General features: G+C 32.9%; 1 protein-coding gene across 1 annotated transcript in view; it reads right to left on the bottom strand.

Annotated features, from left to right (window-relative positions):
* Window positions 1–21,657, bottom strand: part of LRP1B (LDL receptor related protein 1B) — a 669,075-nt gene that overhangs the window by 184,523 nt on the left and 462,895 nt on the right. Inside the window, exons 24-29 of the mRNA XM_038182072.2 lie at window positions 15,804–16,001; window positions 13,868–14,072; window positions 12,259–12,423; window positions 11,618–11,862; window positions 2,931–3,062; window positions 1,728–1,955 (exon numbers count right to left, since the gene is read on the bottom strand). Coding sequence (XP_038038000.2) covers window positions 1,728–1,955; window positions 2,931–3,062; window positions 11,618–11,862; window positions 12,259–12,423; window positions 13,868–14,072; window positions 15,804–16,001 — 1,173 coding nt within the window. The remainder of the gene's footprint in view (window positions 1–1,727; window positions 1,956–2,930; window positions 3,063–11,617; window positions 11,863–12,258; window positions 12,424–13,867; window positions 14,073–15,803; window positions 16,002–21,657) is intronic.

Below are 21,657 nucleotides of genomic sequence, written 5' to 3'. Positions count from 1 at the left end.
CAGATAAAGTCTGCACAGATAGCTCTCTCCAGAGTCTACCACAAATAATTTTGATTAAATATGCAAGACTTTTCATGGGAGATCAATGACTAACGAGAATAGGCACTGCAGCATTAGAAGAAGTGAGCCTATTAGAAGGAATCAACCTCTGATGGTAGCCAGTACAAGTTGAGCTAGCAAAATATGAATAAGATATGCTTAATTAGATAGCTTCACAAGTCTCTTTGCATGTGAAAGCCTTCATTAACATATTCATTAAGAATGGTAACATCTGCTAATATTTGCCTTAAATGCTGGGTATAAAATCAGTACTTAATGCCAAGGTAGCAAAGTGATGTTCTCCCTAGGCTTAGCAGTGATTCATACTGCATCTTTGTAGGTGAGGAAGCAGGCCAAGGGTGATTTCATTATATTTCATAGTTTGTACTTTTTTTACATATTTAAATTACATAGTTTGTAATTTAACTTGGTTACTTTCACTGACAGAATTATTCCCACTGACAAATTAACGTGGCTGTTAGTTTGGCTTGGCCTGCATATATGTAAGGTCAAATGGTTATTGTGCATAAGAAAATTTTCCAGCTTTCAAGAATGCATCAAAAGACACTGAAAACACAGCCTTGACCCATTTTAAACTGTTTCCTTGTTCCCTTGTTCTTTTTTTTTTTTTTTTTTTTTGGTTGGAAGAACTAGAAAAACAAGGATTTCATCCTCTTAAAATGATTAAAGTATGACTTCAGCATCCTTGTGACACTGGTATGAGACTTCATCCAATGGGAATCCTACTACTATATGCCTATAAAGCTTCTTAATTTTTTATGACAAGTATAAAAATGTAACTGTTAGCAAATGAGTAGCAAATGAGATCATTCACACAAAATAAGTAGTCCTTATAAAGTCTGGATACATCAGAACCTGATAATTTTGCAAAGTTTATCTAGTCTGCAACAGAAGCTAACATCAACTAAAAAAGATATAAAATTATGAAATAATGCTAAATATAATAATAAATATTATGATAATGATAAACAGAAACACATGGTGAGTCAATTTTATTAAGCTTTTTGATAAGTTTCTTAATTTTTCACTGTATGTTTTATACAGTAAAACAATGGTGTAATTCTACTACCATTTAAAACCAAACCAAACCAACCAAACAAACAAATTCTCTTTTGGACACCTCAGTTCATGATGTAGAGAAGAACTTCAAGAGACACTATAAAACTTGTTCTACTGATTGGTACTGAAAATTGTCTCCTTGGGGATAGCAGAGGAAAAATAAAGATACCCACACAAATAAATTAATTTATCAATCTATATAGTCAAGCGGGGATATTGCCATGCTTGTCCAATGACTTTCTGAAGTTTGCTAATACCACAGAAATTTCTTCTAAAGTGACACCTGGGAAAGAATTTTTTTTTTGCCCCCTTGGGTTACCTATTCTAAAAAAGTATTTTCATTTTTTTCATTTGCTTTCAAAATGAAAAACATCTGATCTTACAAAAGTGAGTTATTTCTTTCCTCCTCTTCCTCTTCAAATATACACTCAACAATTTGCCTCCAGATAGTCACTGTCAGACATTTCTGCTTTTTAAATTGTTCTCCTATTGTTTACATGAATTATCCAATACCAGTGAAAAGTATACCAAATAAGAATATGAACACTTAGAACACATGAACATTTACCTAAAATTATTTATTTTTAATTCAGTATTATGCTATTTACCTCTTGAAATAATGGTTTCTAAGCCAGTCCCATTAATGAAGGCACGCTTGATGGTCTGTGTTTTCACATCAGTCCAGTACAACCGTTCCTCAACAGCATCAAAATCTATGACTGTCACATCGTCAATGTCAGGAACAGTGAAGGCTGTGATGAAGTTGAAGTATGGGTTCTCTATGTCCACTCCTCTTATTTCAGAATGCCTTGCATAAAGAAGAAATTTCTTCCTTTCTGTTAGAAGACAGGAAAACATCACCTCATCCTCTTTATATCATTGCTAGCAGAAGTCAAAGTTAATTGTTTAAAATCAGGTTACAAATGTGTAAATAGAGTTTGTATGAATTACTTAATATCTCCAGAAAACCTGCGCCTAGTAACATTTGAGAAATAACGTTATAGAGCACAAAAAATCACGGGAAAAATATATTAATTTCGTATACTAGATGTGATGTTACTGTTCCACTAAATCAATACAATCTAGTGAAAGACTAGGGAAAAATCTTGAATAACATTTAAAATTTTCTATTGCACTTATCCCAATGAAAAAGAGTTTAATTTGCATATTGTAACAACTATTAACCTTTGGTATATTTCAGGGGAGCAGACTATTGCTGTAACAGGAAAGTTCCGCAATCAACAAAACTCAGTAGAAATTCTAGAATGTATATGTGGAATATTACAAGGTGTATTTTACAAGGTTGTACAGATAATGGACACAATTATTTGACATTCAGTGGTCTTTTATAGCTTTAAAGTGTTTATTATATATTTTTTTTAAATAAAATTCTCCTACAAGTCTATATGTCTAACATTTGCTTTTTGTTTTGTTTTCTTAATCCTTGTAAATGAAACTAAAACAATTTTAGAAAAACAGACAGAGATTAAAGCTATTAAGTATCTTTTTAATATTCATCTTAATTGACTCATCATTTTTTGATGACGAACCTTACACCATAAATCCTTCTGTTTTGCAGAGGTAAGTTCTACTGACATATCATACACACAAGCAATAGAAAATATGATCATGGTAATAAGTATCAACGTTACACATAACCCATATATGAGAATAAGTTGTCAGTTCTGAAAAAGGAGATGTCTCTTTTAATCTATCATTAAAATGCTCTGTAGAGACTGTTTCTAAGGCTATTTTAATTTGTCCAGTTCAAAGTCTTAATACAATTGTCACGCCTTGAGAGGAAAACTTACCATAACATGTTTTCTTGTCTAAAGAAAGTTTCATCAGATGTGGACATGCACATGCAGCACTTCTGTTGTGATTGATCAGACACATATGAGAACATGGACCTCTGCCCTCATTAGCAGCACATGGATTGGAAGCTAAAATTGTACAGGGAAACAAAATATAAAAATAACATTTGGAACTAGTCACCATTCTTGTAGTACCAAATATTTTCTCATTAGATCATGATTACCATTTTAATCCTAAGTTGATTTCCTAGCTTTTCACTAAAAACAAACAAGATTCTAGGGGAAAATTTAACTCATTAGCAGTTCAAGATTTTTTAATAAGATTTTTAATATTAGTATTCTGAGAAGTGAGAAATACCTTATTCATTCAAATCTGGAGTAACACAGCAAAGAGAAATAAATATTTACATAGAAATGTAACCAGATATCAAGATGTACACCTCATTTTAAAGTGCAATACTAAAATCTGTTAGTAACTATACACTGTAAGGCCTAATCTTTGTTAATTCCTTCAAATTTCTCACTGAAATTTATAGCTAAATGACATTTAAAAGCTAACTGCTCAAAATGTGATCAATACATTACTTATGAAGTTTAATGGCCTTCTCACCTTCTTACTGATTTGACTCTTGGATCTCTTCCTTTGTTTATAGCTTGAGGAGAGGAACACCCTTATTTAGTTTCTTGTTGTATATTTAGTATCATCACACAATATTCCTCAAACAAAATTTTAAATTGCAATAACTCATTCCTCATTAAAGACAGTCAGGAGCCAAATGAAATTGTAACTGTACTGAGTTAGTAGCTGCTTCTAACATTACAGAAAGCTGTATTAAAATATTTTGCTAAGTTAGCAATAATTGCCAGTGATGTGTCTTTTTGTGACATTAAAATGTGATTGTACAAGGTCCTATTTTAGCTGCCATGCTATTAACCTTGTCTCATTTGCTGGTGTAAGGTACCTCTTTTGTCAAAGCAGCATAAGCTATACTGGTGAGAGAGTGGTGAAAATTCTCTTTGAAGAATGACCAGGACTACTGAGCTTGTACTTGTAATCATTTTTCCTAGGCTGATAATGAAATCATGGCCAGATTTTTTTAAAGTTTGGGCAGTCACAAAATTTACCATTCCAACTTCATGAAGTCAATGGATAAAGTTTTCCCAGTGAGATATTAATTTTGCAGTTTATTTATAACATTTAAATATGAACAATTGCATACTCCTAACCAGGAGGCATGGAATAAAAACTGTCAGTGAGGACATAAACAATACATTTCATTTTGTCAAGAGCCAAAGCTTATACCGCGAGATGAACTTCAATAAATTCAGTGCTTCCCCTCAATTTGACCTACTAATTAGAATATTAGTGGAAAATCTAACATGAAAAGATGATTTGAAAACATGTAAAACATCTACTTTTTTCAAAGAAAAACCTCTACTAAATGTAATTTTTTTTCTTCAAGCAACTTCCTACATTTCTCTGATCAAGATGTGCTGAAATTGCTTTAAAGACCAACAAGCAAACTAATTGAAGAAGACTTCTTAGTGTTACAAAACCTGGAAAGTATTGTTATCTTCATTCATTACTACACAAACACAGAATGAAAATTTCAAAAACTCTGATTAATGGGTTAATAAAATTCTATCCAGCATCTCCATCATTCTATCAAAAAAAATCACATTTTTTTTATATATTATTTTTCCATTAAGTCCCTTTCAAGCACTAGTAGCACTGGAGGCTAAATAGCTTTTTCCCAGTCTTTGCTATTTTTCCTGTTATTCCAAGGCTTATTGAAAAGAAACATCAGGCATCCTCTTTGTCATCGTTTCTAAATCTGATAAGAATTCAGCTGGGTCAGTAGACTTAAAAATATTTAGTCTTGGTTAATAATTAAATATCTTCTTTAACTGATAACAGACTGTAAATACCCTTTTATCTTTATGTGATGGCTATATATTGATTTTAGAGTAAACTGTCATAATCTAAAAATTGTGTATACGAGCACATGTATATATTCCTTTTTCATTCATACTGCTTTCATTGAGTAACAATTAAGTCCATTCTCTACTTTTTAATAAAAACACAATTCTCTTGAAGAAAAATAGGTATGCCTATTAGGTATTGGCCTGACTGACTCACAAAACTTTGGCTCTTTCATTTCCTTGTGCTAGTTCTAACACTTCTAATTCTATCGTGAATCACCATAAAACCAATCCTTACTTATCTTCTCCATGCCATTTAGAATTTCACAGAGTTCTTTTGCAGAGAAGCCTGTCTATAAGCTTTATTTCAAGAAGCAGCACCTTACCTTACAAAAACCTTTCACATACTTTTGATCAGCCTGTCAAGCTTTCTCTGTATCTTTTATATGATCTGCTTACAGCATTCAAGATGCAGGAGTGCTATGGATTTATACAGCATCACAGTACACTGTGTGGTTCTTTATTCCTTTCCTAATCATTTCAACCAATCTATTTTCCTTTTGATCACGGCAACCCACAGAACTGGTGTTTTCATCCAACTAGTCAGCCTTTTGCATTATTTAATTGATTTCCACTCCTGATTGCTTGTCAATCTAGTGCTCTTACAGTAGTGTGCACAGTTAGACACGTCACTCTTCATCATCTTTTTTGCAGTCTTCTTGACTGCTGTCTAAAACATTATTTAAACAAAATGTTTATTTTTCTTGACCAGTAACCCTTAAAAAGCTCCAGACGTTCTATCACCAGTTGACAAATGAAAGATTACCCTGACAACCTCTGAATATGCATTCGCTATGGACCAACTTATATTAGCTTCATATTGAACCCTTCCCTTCTTGGCATCAGATTGCAGCTAGGAAAAAAAATAAAATAATATTCTACTTTAATGGTGGATGACATGATTAAATTCTGCCTACACTTTCAGATATATGCACTTTACTTACATCAAAAGGATACTTTTAAATCGCTGACAATCTATTCTCCGTATTATTTAAAACCAGTTATAGATCTAACACTCTGCTCACCATCAATATTTCCTGTAGTGTTGCTTTTCACAGGTCCAGAGACCATTCTACAGTACTCGGTCAAGACAAAATCTTTATACTACCTGATTGTATCTGATTATTTCAGCATTAATTTTTGGAATTTACAAGTTAGCCCTGATCAGAAAATGCACTAGTTCTCATATATCTATTTATAATCTATGTTCTCTATTTCAGTTTCAGTTTTGAGTCACTCAAAGATTTAGTCAGTATCATTCATACATTCACCATGAACCAAAATAGACAAAGGGAATAGCAGTAGCTCAAAGATAGCATGGTTCTTCATGGTACTCTACTGTATGCAGCATAACAGCTTTATGGCAGTTCTGAAGCTCTTGTTAATGAATCTCTCTCTTTCCCCTTCCTCCTCGCCATGTCCACTTTAGCCACCCAAAGGAATGGGCTTCACTTAAAGCTAAACAAAATCAGGCTGTTCACATTTGCCAGTAAAATTTTCTCATTTTTCTTTCAAACAGAAATCTGCAAGAAGGCTGACAGGTACAGGAGAGTACACAGTTTAAGATGAAAGGGTACCACAAGAATCATGAACAGAGAAAATTGAAATTAATGAGATAAGTTCAATACAAAGAATACAGAATATATGGAATTCCTGACTTTAAAAAAGTATACTGATATACCAGGCAGATGATAAGCACAGATGTAAAAGAATAAGAAAGGTCGTATAGGGCACAAATGATATGGGAAAGCCAAAGGCTATGGTACTTTTACACAGTGGGTGCTATATTTTATAGAAAACTATCCTCAGAATTAGAAATTTACTGTTAAATTAAGTAACATAAAAGAGAAGTGACAAAGAATTAATTGAAATCCAATGGTGAAAAGTTACAACAGTAAAAAGTTATGTGAACAAGTAACTGAGAAATGAAATGGCTGATAAAAATCAATATATATACTGCAATAAACATGGGGAAAAAAAAACCAAACACACAAACAAAAAACAATCCCAAGTTATAGATACAAGGATGAGCACAGAACTAGCATCTATATGTCCCAGATACTTTTCTGAAGTAACAGAGTTTATATTTTGCTTATGAAATGACTGTCCAATACCCCTGATATTACAAGAGCTAGGGCACACTGAAGTATCAAAGTATCAGCTGTTAGGGCCACGATGAGTGTGATGAGGTTGTCTTTCACACAATGCACAGTTACACAACTGAGCCACTTGTCCAAAAAGTTGCAAACATCCAGAGTTTATTTAAATTCAAGTCAAAAAAGAAAGGTTCATGCATGAAAAATCTGTCAGAGGCTTTAAAGCCTTTAAAGCACAAAGATACCATGTGAGGTTGAAAAAATCACTGAGTTACAGCTTACTGGAAGCTGACAGGCTATATGGGAAGAGCATGGCTGTTATCTTCCCTCAGGACCCCACTTTAGGCACTGATCAGCTTCAATTGACAGAGAACTGATGTTGAGCTGGCGAAGACAAATGTAGGAAAGAATGTTTTTATAATTCCTAAAACAAAAATGAAACTTGCAGAAGGCACAGAAGAATCCAATTTAACTTTGGAAATGTTGTATATATTTTGCAGGATTTGCTGCTCATTTTGAAGTAAAAACGATGTATACAAGAAACTTGTGATAAAATCTCAAACACATACAATTTTAAAAATCCCACCCCAAATGAAAAAGCCAGATCTTTGCTCATATGCTACACTTCAGTAAAAGACAACACAAGCCTCAGCAGAATATTGTAGTAAAACAGTGCGAGGAAGTTAAATGATTTCCATGTTTTAGTTACAAAAAAAGCCCAGTCGTACCAGTATGCTTTTTATTCAGCAACTTTTCTACTTCTTGTCCTAATTTCCAGTCTATAAAAATTTTGTCTGCAAAATACAAAAATAATTTCACAGTCCTTTTTTTTAATTGAATACAAATTATTAATGAAAAAAATATAATGTCACAAATATTTCTTTTTTAAAGAACTAATACAAATTATTAATGAAAAAACAAAAATGGGAATGTGTGAGAAAACCACAGCTTTCTAAATTTTTACAAGCTGTGATCCTCCCAATGCACTATGTTTACCCCTCCCACCACTATCCTTGGTAGTATAGCTTGTGGAACAAATACAGCTTCTCATGCCTAAAATAGAAGACCTTATTCTTTGAAGGAAGTGGATTTTTTGAATATAATGGTAGTTGAGAAAATACTTTTCTTAGAAAATCTGCATTTTCTATGTTTATAGCATTCTTTACACACTGTTTTCATTCTGTAAGATAAGTAGATCCCAAACACATATTTCTGACATGTGACATCATGCTGCATGATATCAAGGAGTAGTCCAACATTTGTGTTTTTACTAACAGGTGAACCTATTGCCCATACAAATATCTCACTAAAACTTTATTACCTTAAACCAGCACCTGTCCTAGATTAACTGAAATACTTTTAGCTTTATGCTACAGTAATTTATTTAGCTCTGCTGTACTTTATTTCAATCAAAATAAGAAACATGATCTTAAAAAAAAAAAACTAATAACCTTTCACCCATATAGGTGACCCAGATACATACCTATGGATCTGAGACTAGAAACTGCTTGTCTTTCTATGCTGTATTTATTTTGACATTTTCCCATAAAAACGTAATGTTAATTTCATTTTGGAATTTGAAACTGTGCATTATTTTGTTTTACTGCACAGTTGCTACAAAGTCGAAGGAAGGAAGGAAGGAAAATTATTTAAAGTAAACCCAGATGGCCAATCATAAATTGAATTTGGTATTTTATGCATCATAAAAATCAAAGCTAAAATTACACAACTTGATGTTGAAACTTCTTGATGCTAGCAAACTATGGCTGAAAACTTGTCTTATACCTTCCCTTAGGCCAAGATATCTGTGACAATGGACTATCATCTCCCTAGGCTACAGTCTCTCTCTAAAGAAAGATCATCTCCCACGAAGTTGCCTGGCACTGGTCCAAACTGAAACAGAATTTAGTTGTTTTTTCTAACAGTAAGAAAAGTCTAATGGGGACTCTTCTGCTACTGTGAAAACACTGAATATAGAACACAGGTCCTCAAACACCAAACTGGAAAAAGTGACTAATTATAGAAAATGGCAAAAAGCCTTACTTGAAAGTGATCTACAGAGATGCTTATTTATTCCACACATTTGAAGGTATTGGACAGAATGGACATAACATGATACAAATTTTACACTGTTTTCTATTACCATCAACTTTTTGGAACAAGAGTTGAAATTAAACAAGAGATTACAGAACATTTTTTGACTCATGTGCTTACACTCCAGTGGCATTTTTTATTTTCCTATATTCACATACAAATTAAGTCACTGTACTTTCTAATGCTTCACAATAAAAACGCATGCATGCCCAATTGATTTTTGCAGCATCAGTGTTTTCCAAACCACATTGCAAGAGCTTTCATAGGTAGAAGCTACAGCTATGTAGTTATACGTAAATATGGCCTAGATATGGCCATAAATAACAAAACTGGATGTATTAATAGATAATGCCACTGGTGTTATCTCAAGCATGTCAGAATGGAACATTGAACTCAAAGCTACAAAAATAGGAGAAAAAAATGTACATATGGGAATGCAAATGTACATATGGGAAGTACACATTTGTACAAATATATATACATTTAAGTATATATTTGCATATTAATTATGCATTATTATAGATGTAATAGCTGTAAAACATATTATTCACACTTTATATAATCTTTATCCTTTATATAATCCTTAATCTTTATCTGCCTATTTTGACTAAATAACATATCAAAAGTCAAAGACAGGTTAAAGACAGAGAATTAGAGACAATGAAGTTACCAGGGAAGAATTAACAGCTAATGGGATACATGAGACTAAGACCACAGCAGAGGAATAGTTACTGCAGTAAACTTAAACATGTGTATAATTAATAACATGGCAACTCACTTCATTCATTAAGCATGACTTGCTTTCTTTTGGATGATCTGTTTTGTTGTTTAGAAATAATCCATGAGAAATTGATATAAAAATATATTAAAAAGATTACATAAACTAATTCTTCCCTCCACTGGCTTATACAACTAATAAAACAGTAGTGCTACAGTTGTATAGGAAAGCTATATAGAAGAGTTGGACTATCTTTAAAAAGCTGGCACTCCAGCTGTGATTAAGCAGTTCTCAGTTCAGATCTCTTTTTGATCAATACTCTAACGTATCTCTTTCCAGGTATGGGTTTCAAAGCCATCAACAACATCATAATATTGTCTGCCTGTTGTATACATGATTTTATAACTTTAGATATATTTTAAACATTGGCTTATACACGCAGCTATATCTGTATTGAAACATCACTTTACTTAGTTCTTCATTTTACATGGGGATTCTACTGGGATACTGATCTCCAAGTATACTTTCAACAAAATACTGAAGATATTTACTAAAGAACACTTCCTTCTGCTCAGCATCTTATTATATCCCTTCATTACTACTTCAACTACTACCTCATCTTCCAAAAATGTCCTTCTATAATTAATTTGGTTCTAATTATTGGTTTTGTTACTAGCAGAGTCTTCCATTTTTCACCAGGAATTAAAAGGAATATTTCCCTAAATCAGACAATCCAATAGTAGCTGCATATTTAGCTACTATAACTCAAGACTGAATTTTACTCATCTCAAAACTTAAAACTGTCCAGATTACATTTATCTCTAATGACAAAGCCTTGGCATGATTGTACAGCAGTGTTCTGGTATAATTAGGTGTTATGCTATAAAAGCTAGTATAAAGTAAAAATGGTATGTATGCATATTGAGAGGTAAGTTATATACAGATGAAATTGGGAAGTTACAAAATAATGTAACAAGAAATAATTAAAGAATTTTATATTATTTAATTAAGGTGAACTTCCTTTCAGTTTTGATTGTTACCCAAACCAAAAATAATGTTTTCATGTTACCTGACATTGTCAGCTCTGAACTGATGCCTCCAGAAGGTTGACCTAAAACTTTCACTAAAACATAACTATTGTAATTTGAAATTGGAAGTTGTTAATGTTATTTAAAGATAAAAGTTGTTAAGTGAATAGGACATGCTTTGGAAAAGCATCTGTTTAGGGGCAAGATTTAACTGCACCTATAAATGGTATTCTCTGCTGGTGGAATGTAAATTATGTAGTCCTAAGTATGAACAGTGGGACTGAGAAGCTAGTAGAGATAGAGAAGTGAGTGCCAAATTAAGAAAATTGTAACACTAAAACAATATTTACTACTGGAAGTTGCACACAGTTTATTTTACAGAAAAAATAATCTTCCTTTAGAAAGAAGCATGACAGCTAATATTGTTATGTTTGCTTTTGACAGACTAGTTATAGTTACTTCAGTTACAAAAAAAAACAACACATTACATTTAAAGCTTTTTAAATATACATGTATGTTGTTCTGCACTATATTTTTAATAGATCAAGAGCAAGAGTTCACATGGGCAGCATTCACAGACACTGATCTCACGTTAGTTCTTGCCTGAATAAAGATTCTGTTACTACCTAAGGAACACTAGTGATGAACATGACATTTAAGTAAAAACAGTCAGTTCAAGGCAAATCCATATACAGATAATAGTATATAAAAGAGTACTTTGTTCCCCTCATATAAATAATAATTAAGTGTTCTATAAATACTCACCTTGTGGTTGACGACTTGGGTGATATATCTGAAGATCAAATGGTTGAGCACTTGTTTTTTGTATTACACTGACATTCTGGCCAGTCCATTTATTGGCTTTTGCAAGTGTATTGGTCCGCCAATCTGTCCAGTACACTTCACTCCCATACAAGGAAACAGCGAAAGGGTGAGAAAGATATTCATGACCCCGTATAATTTCTATCATGCTGGTTCCATCATATAATGCAGAGTAAATAGCATCTGATCTAGAAAGTAAACCCAAATTTAAGATTACATAAGAATAATACTAATTAAAAAATTATACAGTCATTATGAAATTGGTGCAAAATGTATTAAGACCTTATACTTACACTGTTCATTCACTGAATGCATCAAATGTACTCCCTTACAGTCATACATTGACACACTCCCATAGTCAATGTCTATGCACCAAAGACTGCTAAGGACAAATTGCTGACTGACAAAGTAATTATGTATAATAATAATTCAACGAGAGGAATGTCCATAAACTACATTCACACACAAGACTCTTTATGTTCAGAATGTACATATCTACATTCCACTTACAACGTATCTCACATTTTTGTATGTAAGAATAAGGATTTATAAACAGATAACCAAGAGTTCTGGTATCATTTTACCTGGCATCTGTCCATACTATTCTTTTTTCAAAGTGATCTACTGTAAGGCCATTAGGCCAGGCTCCAGTATCCATATCTTTATATATGATCTTTCTTTCTGCTCCACTCATAGAAGCAGATTCAATGCGAGGAAAATTTGCATCCCAGTCTGTCCAAAACAGAATTCTGGTGAGACACAAGGAAAACAAATATAAGAACATCTTTGAAGCATGTGAAAGAATTTAAATGGCTCAATGACAAATTAGTTGGAAAAAAGATTCAGTCACCCACATTTTTAAAATGAAATAAATGTGACTTTCCATTTAGTGCCTGTGAATACTAGTACATAGTATATTGAAATATTTTGTGAGGGTATAAATGGGCCAGTCACATGCAAATGGGCTGCTGCTCAGTCCTCTTGACTGACCATATTCTGCACCTCTTGTTCTTGTCTTCCTGCTAAGTGATATTTCTATCTCCTTTCCTAGTTGGGTCCTCTACTCTGCATGCATGTTGTGTATATATACCTACTAGGACAAGATTACTGGTGCTGTTCATGTCTGTGCTGAATGTTTTTGCCTTTGTTCATCTACGTGTATATGTATGCATAGACATATACATATGTATATATACATACATGTATACATATATGTATATGTATGCATGTACATGTGTATATGTATGTATGTTTACGTATGTTGTGTATGTGTGTATGCATGGACTGAGAGCACATGCTCAGTCAAAATACTGGTTGGAATTGAAGACATGAAGCTGTGGCAGCCACGCTTCCACTGAGCTACAGCATTTGTGCAATCCTAAAACAAACAGCTACTTTAAATTATCAGTGTTTCTGTATTCAAATTTACTTGTGAAAAGAATGAAGAGCTATTCCTATGTGTGTTCAAAGATTGTATTCTTTCACTACTTCTAATGAAATGTAGTATACAAATTCCTCTAGTTTTCCAAAAGACATATTTAAGCCTTAATTTTCAGGAAGATTGGTGATTTGGTGGTGGGTTTGTTTGCTCGTTTGTTTGTTTTCCCTCAGTGATTTAATTTGAACAATTTATCTGCCATTTCTTCTGCCAATAGTATGTCACTTTTTAAAGTTCTGTTTAAGATAAGCTATGCATTCTGTAAATAAGCTTACTAGCAAGTTCGCAAACATTATTTCAATTTCAAAGATAAGAACAAAACAAAAAAGGTAGGATTTACCCTCCTTGACCTCAGTCATCTAAACTATGTTTTTATAGTCACACAAATATCAAAGTCAGATAAATTATCTTGGCAATATTTAAATCTGTCCATTAACTGACCACAGGCTCCAGTTATTATCATCTTCACTACAAAATTAAATGAAACAATCACTCAGCAAGAGAAGTATTTTGTCAACAAATAGTATCTCCTGAGTTACCTTTTCTTAACCCTTTTCATTGGGGCAGAACACGCTGTAACAGATGGTATTTCATTCAAAATACTGTTTCAGACATTATTACAAACAAGTTAGGTTCTATAACTTACAGCAAAAAGGAAGTCAAATTATTTCATATTTAAACCTTTTTTTTTTTTTTTTTTTTTTTTAATATTTTGCAACATGAAAAAGTGTTTTATTTTGTTTTTTTATAATTACCCGTATCTGGGATCCAAAGCAATAGCCCTTGGATGTTCCATAGCTCCTGCTATTAATGTTGTTCGCAAAGTACCATCTAGTTTTGCAACTTCTATTTGGTCCAAATTACTGTCTATCCAGTATATATTTCCTGCAATCCAGTCTACAGTAAGACCTTCAGGTGTGGCCAGGCCATGTTGTACTACCACTTCAATGGCACTAACACCTTAAAAGAGAGAAAGAGAGAGAGAGAGATTCATGCTCTTGGAGTGAGCTCTTGATTAATCCAATGGATGACAGTGCTCTTTCATTCCATGTGACATTTTTTCTTTGGAAATGGGATAGACAGGTATAAATAAGTACATTTCTGGCAGTATATAAATAAATTTCATTCTACATTAATTGAAATTTTTAATTCTTTGACAGTTTAACAAATAAAACCCTGAAAATTTCAGTGAAGGCCAGAGCTCACATGGAGTCACACAGCAGACATTCTTGTGCCCTAATAGCAGGGATCTCTTTTACAGTATCTGTGAAGGACATACTTGTGCTCTGTCTCCAACTGACTAGGTATACCAAACAAAACTTCATGCAGCTCTTTAACTTTCTTGTCAATCAGAAAAAGAGAAAACTGAAAGATTATGATGAAGACAGAAAAAGCAGGGAGAACCCTGTTTGGACTACACAGTTTGAAAGCTCTACAAGAAAAAATAACTTTTTTTAATTCACAAGTACAATCATGCTGTTTACAAAGATCTCTTTCCCACCATAAACTGTCTTTGGATCTGCAAGTGATTCTGCACAAACAGTAACTACAGAAGCATTTTGTTAGCCCTCAGGAATTCCAGGAGAGTGCAGTGTTATTTATATATATACATATATATATATATATATTTAATACAGCAGAGAAGTCACCTGGCCTTTGATACAGTGTGATTGCAACACAATGTGATGACAACAGTCTAACTTACTAGTTTCATACAAACACCACAAACATTAATGGAAAGTGGCAAGTCTTTGGCTATCTTCACATACTTAGCCCTGTAGGCTACTTCTGTCCTAGTCTGCACCCATGGATATAAACATACCCACAAACACCATCTACTAAGAGGAAAAAGAAACTATGTCGGAGAATGTAAGCATGAGTGCATATGTGAACTGTTATAACAGCAAATTTTAGATACTTCTATCAGTTAGCTCACACAGGAGTGAAAGCACCTGAATAAATAGTTTAACTGAGAATATTATGTATAAACACTTTTAAATATATTATTAAATTCTATTGAGTTATTGGCCGTAATTATGTTGCCAGAGAAAAGAACAACTCTTTCTGAATGCTATGAAACTTTCACCTAGTGAAACCTGATCATTTATCAGACATCTGATAAATTCTTGCATTTTTATCAGACATCTCATTGCTCTCTACAACTTCCTAAGGTGGGGAAGTGCAGAGGTCTCTTCTGGTCTGTTCTTCCTGATAACCAATGACAGAACACACAGGAATGGCACAAAGCTGCTCCAGGGGAGATTCAGACTGGACATTAAGAAAAAATTGTTTACTGTGAGGGTAATCAAACACTGGAACAAAATTTGTAGACAGGTGCTTGATGCCCCACAGTACATTTCTTGTACTTTTTTAATATGGGGAAGCTAAACTGCAAACAATTAGAAAAGAAAAAAAAAAAAAAAGATATTGAACGCATTGGATCAGGAAGAAATATCAGCCCTTTGAGGTTGCCAGTTTCCTCCCTCCCTACAGTGTATTGCAAAAGGAAACTTTTATAACAAATTTTTTTTCTAGTAATACACCAATCTAGATACACACCCTTTTAAAGGCAGAATGCCATCAAAGATTCTGTTTGTGTGAAAGGTGGTAGCTCAGTTACAATTTAGGAGGTCCAACAACCTGTAACTGCAGTTGTTTTGACTATCAAGAAATTAAAGATTAAGTTCATACCTCCAGTATCAGAAAGCTTGCCTCTGTAAATTTTGTCTTCTACCACATCTGTCCAGTACAGTAAACTCTGACTGAAATGAAAATCGAGTGCTATTGTATTTCTTAAACCAGGAACCAAGAGGCTGTAGTCACGCTTGTGAAGATCAATTTTTCTGATCTCATGTCGAATAGAAAAAATTATGAAAGCCTCAAATGGATCTGGAAGCAGAAGATTATACATTTCAAAAGAATGATAGAGAAGAGATTGTTATATATTACTATAAATTACAATTGGAATAAGAACAGCAGAGTATTTTATCAAGAGAAACAGTTGATTAAAACAATTAACTTTCTTATGGAGAGCCTTTGAATGTATTTTATATTTTTTAGTCCTTTCAGACTTTCCACTTCTCCATTCTAATATTATCTTTGATCACAACTACAGACACTAAAGCATTAAAATCAGAAATATCAAATTCAACTATTGAACCATATAGCTCCACCAAAAATAGTTACATAAGATCTTTTAAAAGACTCAAGTTATCAAAATTAAAATCTGTTTTCTCAAAAGCTTCAGAAAATATTAATCCATTAAATTATACATTGTTCCAAAGCCAGTTAGCTGAAAACATTTGACATATATAATGATATATATAACTTTTTTTTTTTTTTTTTAAATTGAAGTGCCTAAAAAAAAACTCACCGTAAACTACCAAGCAAGGAAATTTTTTTATGTACTTACTGGTATACCCCATCACCAAACCCACCTACCGTTAAAGTTCTCCCTTTTTTTGGCATTCAAATAATGCTAGAGTTGTGCATGTAATCTTATATCACTACCCATGTAAATACATATAGAAGCTTTCTGTTTAGGTCAACCATGCTATAAAATTGATTTTGTATTATACTTCTTACACAGTTCTAATTTGTGAAAGCTTTTTCAAACAAGTAGCATTGTTAATAATACAAACAAACAAAAGACAAAAATGGATCTCTGTAAACTTTCCAATAAATTCAATATATCCACATTAATAAACAAAGTTTTTCACACTGAGTCACCAGAAAGTGGTTTTCTTTTTCTTTTGCAGTTATTTCTCCTAGAATGCAATACAAGTGTACATTTTTTTTTTTTTTTTTTTTTTTTTTAAGTTGAAAGAGTAGGTATCTCTCTAGAGCTATGTTTCTGCTGATGTACTTGGTCATAATCTGCCTTGGCCTTTACAAATGGTCCTTGTGTTTGTTAAAGCAATGGCTAGCTTTCTGCAAAGACAATTTTTCAAAGCTGTGCTGTGGTTGAATAATTTAATGAAGAACAGTATCACTAATGTTAGTAGCCATTTCACAAGTTTCAGTGATCTGAACCTGAGAAACAGCTTAAGGGCACTCCTCAATTTCTGATAAATTGGCAGCTGTTATGCAAGAAACCACAGGCTAATAACAACCTGTGTTTTAGGCAACTCCAATGCATAAGAAGACACATGATATAAAACAGCAGTAGTTTCTTCTATGTTTCTCAGTAACAAGCACCACAACTGAAAAAACAAACAAACAAACAAACAAAAAAACGAATATGTGCTCCCTTGGTGGCTTTTCCATTCAACTAGGGGAAGTCTACCTCAAACTAAATAATGTAATGTGCAAATCATCAGATACAATGATGAAAAGGTTAGAGTTCAATGCGATCTTATGAAATTTAACATATAGTACTTAGAATGTAATTCAACATATATATATATATGTTGTGCAATGTTGATTTACATTCTAAGTACTATATATATATATATATATATACACACTGTGACAAATACGAGACAAGGATTGCAGATTAAAAATTTCTCCAGAAAAAAGTCATAGTAGGCAGAAACCAGTTTTACTCAGGTTCCTCTATGACAAGGATATTTAAATACAGACAAATGGCTAGCACTAATGATTATAACTTGAAAGTAAAAGACCATAAAATGAGAGCCTGAGCACAAACAAGGTGAGACCTGAAAACCAAAGAACCCTTTAGCAAGTTACAAGAATACCTTTGCTTTTGACTAGAAGCCTGGCTAGTGAGTTGTGAGATCAAGTCCAGCCATCATTCTGCTTTACATGACATAACAACCAATCACAGTTGTCTGTACTATTGGAGTGGTCCCAAATTTTACCAACCCCCAGTAACTATGTGTCTATTAAGTACCATTCAAGGTGCATAAAGCTTGAATAATAAGCTGCATAAAATTATGTAATTGATGGGATTCCAGACCAGTAGGGAAGAATCTAGGAAATTATCAAGCTGAACCTAGATCAGCAATGGCATGGCACTATAAATATGGTCATCACAAGGGTTGCATATGAAATAAATATGATATAAATCTTTAAGATATGCTAATATATGCCCCTAAGCTTTAGAGGCAATCTACAATACTGTATCCTGTTCTGAGCATGACTCTTAAAGAATGTGACTCTTAAAGAATGTGAATCAACTACAGGAATTTAAGAGCAAATTAGCAAGCATTTTAATAGGTTTAGAAAGCATGACCTGCAGAAAAAGAAAGAACGAACTGGGACTGCTTAGTCTAAAAAGGAACAGAGTAAGATGATGAGTGGAAGTACATAAAAATCTTCAAAGACTTAAGAGGCTGATAATATGGAAATGGGAAAAATCTTGTTTTCCATATAAATAACAAGTGGGCCAAGGATTAAAGGCTTAAACTGGAGCAAGATGACTAAGAAAAGCCAGAAAGAAATCTTAAGGGAGAGTGTGGCACTGAAACGTACCACCTCTGTGAAACTGGGAGTTCACCATTGAAGGTGTCTTGAAGGTCTTTGAAAGCAGATAAACAATAGCAGCATCCTATTGTGTTTGATGTTCTTTCCAATGTCATAATTTTATAAATATGAATGAGCTAAATTTCAGTGAATTATAAAATTGAGAGCAAATACTCTGTATTTTACCAATTAATTACACGTATTTTCACGCACTCTTTCCTTGGATGAATTCAATGAAATGGATCTTGATTCTCTTCTTTCCTGATCTCATTTTTCTTTTTCCTTTTAAGAATGGTCATTGATAGCAATACAGTAGACAAAAACCATATATTTCTGTAACTACTGATTTCATGAATGCACCAAGCTTTTTTATCATATAGAGTAAGTATATGAAATACATGATATAAAGATGAAGCACAATCTGCACCAACAGATGGAAGAAAAAATTCTGGTAGAAGAGAATTGCATGAATAACACACTTAAAAACACAGTATAGAAAGATTAATGCCTCACCTTTTCCAGTGGTTTTAACTTGAAAGTTTTGAGAAAAATGTGAACTGAAACATTTGTTTCCCAAATAAATGCCTATTGTTTCCTTGAATCTTACTGTAAGAACAGTAGGATAAGCAAGCAACTTCACAATGCTTTGTGAAATTTACCTCAAAAGAAAATGGTAACTTTGTAAAGAATTTAGAAAAAAAAAATAAATAATATATATATATATAAGAAGTTTTACATTGCTTAAAAAGGACCGGACCATCCTTTGTCTTCCCCCTGCCCCGCCATTTTTAATATTGAAAGCTATCTGGAAATTTTAACAAAATGGAATTTAAAAACAGCTTAAACAGATCAAGAACACAGACATTCATCCTCTTTTCCAAGTATTTATCTAGTAATACAATAAAAATACACATAGTAGAGTTTCTACAGCTTAGGAAAGGCTAAGAGTCACTTTTTAATGAAATCTATACTACATGTTTCTGAGTTCATCAAACTTTTATTATACGAAGTTCTGAAAGGTGGAACATAAAAATGAAATTTAAATATCTTTCAAGAACAGTTTTTTCCTTCCTATTAACATCTAAAAGAGTTCAAGTGCAATATATCAGCACAACTTATTTTGAAGGATGTTCCAACAGAAAGTAGGAAGAAGTGTATGGAAATATATAATTTATATTGACTTTCTATTTGAATAATGAAGCCCTATAGCATACTTTTAGTTCAATCGATACAATTCTAAAAGTGAATGAAACATTTATTCTTCGGGAAGTCAGTAATGTAATGGTACATGTCAGAACAGTAAAAGCAAACTAGTTGAAAACATGAAATATGGAAAACGAAGAAACTCTGAAGGGGAAAAACACTACAGCACTTAAAGCCCTCAAGAACTGAAGAGAACATATGCAGAAATAAGAGAAAACAGGGGAATGGAAGAGAACGGCATTGCAAGAGACATTAATAGAGAACCTTAAAAAAATGCTCAAATTAATATTTCTCTTTACTTATTTTTCTATAACTCATTCTATTACCCCGGTTATTCATTAGATTCCTCTGGCAAACAGACTTTTCGATTTTGATATGCCATGTAAAAAAAAAGGGGGGGTGGGATCATAATAATTGCTGGATTTTCAGTCTATTATTATCCCCATTAGATTTTTGATGGACACTCAGCCAAATATTTTGTAAAGTGTCTTGAAAAAATGAAGTGCTGCATACTAATGTTACATGTTACTGCTGTGTACTACAGAACTGCTTGTCTATATATAGGAAAATGCTGTTTTAGATAACAAGAAAAATAATGTAGCTAAGGGCAAGGTAATAATTTTCTTCTGAACATTTTTTCTCCTAGATGAATGATTATTGGTTACTGCTCTAACATAATACACTTATACTCCGAGTTTAAGGCATTTACAAACAAATATGGCTATTCTAAGACTTACTTCATATCAACTGGCAATATTGAAGACTTTGGACATTACTGGGGACTGTTGACCTTCACAAAATCACTTGCAACTCTAGTTGTAGTAGACAACTATAAGCCTTTGTTTTATGTTTTTGTAAGAACTCATGCACAGAGATATAAATTGTATGGACATTTTGAGACTTAAAAATGCACAGATGAGACCAAAATTGGGCTCACTTGACTAGTTTACTAAAGTGCTCTTCACACAGTCAGCAACTAATGTATCAGAGGTTGTATCCTTTGGAGTATTTACCATACCCTTAAATGAAAGAAACTAAAAGGGGTCAAGACTTTATTATTAATTGTAAAAGTATATGACACTTTTAATACAGAATAATTTTGTTGCTGTTTTGATGGCATTAGAATATAATCTTTATACCTTTAAAGAAATGTATCATCTTTCTTTACACCAGCTGACATGCCCAGTCTCAAATCATATATTTAATATTAAATTCATTAATAAGATGTCAAAAGTCAATTTGTAACTTTATATTCCTGCTAACACAACTAAATATTAAACAGAAATATCGCATGGCCCTAAGAGAAGCTGAGAAGCCTTACTCTGTCTCAATTTTCTTACTTTCCAGCACAAGTGAGTCTATTTCATTTTTTCTTTTTCTAATTTTTATTTTTCCCTTAGTTTTCAAATACTGATAATTTGGTTTAATTTAAAGTTAATTTCAAACATTCCTCTACAATGATTACGTCATTTTATAACATTTTTAATCCTTTTTTTTTTTTTTTTTTTTTGTAGAATCCAGTAAGAATGTGTGGTTTTTTGAATGCTCAGAAATGGCGGTACTAAAATAAAGATTTAAAGATTTCTTTAAAATAAAGACTGATCAAGAAGAATCAAAAAGGAGTAAAACAGTGTCATAAATATCCTGAAAATTGGGAAAGCTTCTGGAGAACAGAGGGATGCATGGAGAGATATTCTAAGGGATGCCCAAGGACTCTGACCAGTAATGCTCGAGACCAGCAACTCAACGATGAATAAACTAATTTTTAAATCTCATTCTCCTAAACCAGCAGTGATCCCTCTTCTGGAAAAGCAGGTTGAGACCTAGCAAATGTAATGCTGGAAGGAGGGTGAGTGATTGCAATGATCAAGTACAGCAAAAATTCTAATCTCACAGTTCTTAAACAAAACCCAGTATG

The sequence above is a fragment of the Anas platyrhynchos genome, chromosome 7 (assembly GCF_047663525.1).
Source record: "Anas platyrhynchos isolate ZD024472 breed Pekin duck chromosome 7, IASCAAS_PekinDuck_T2T, whole genome shotgun sequence".
In the NCBI taxonomy this organism is placed as follows: Eukaryota; Metazoa; Chordata; class Aves; order Anseriformes; family Anatidae; genus Anas; species Anas platyrhynchos.
This window is presented reverse-complemented; position numbering and strand designations above follow the sequence as displayed.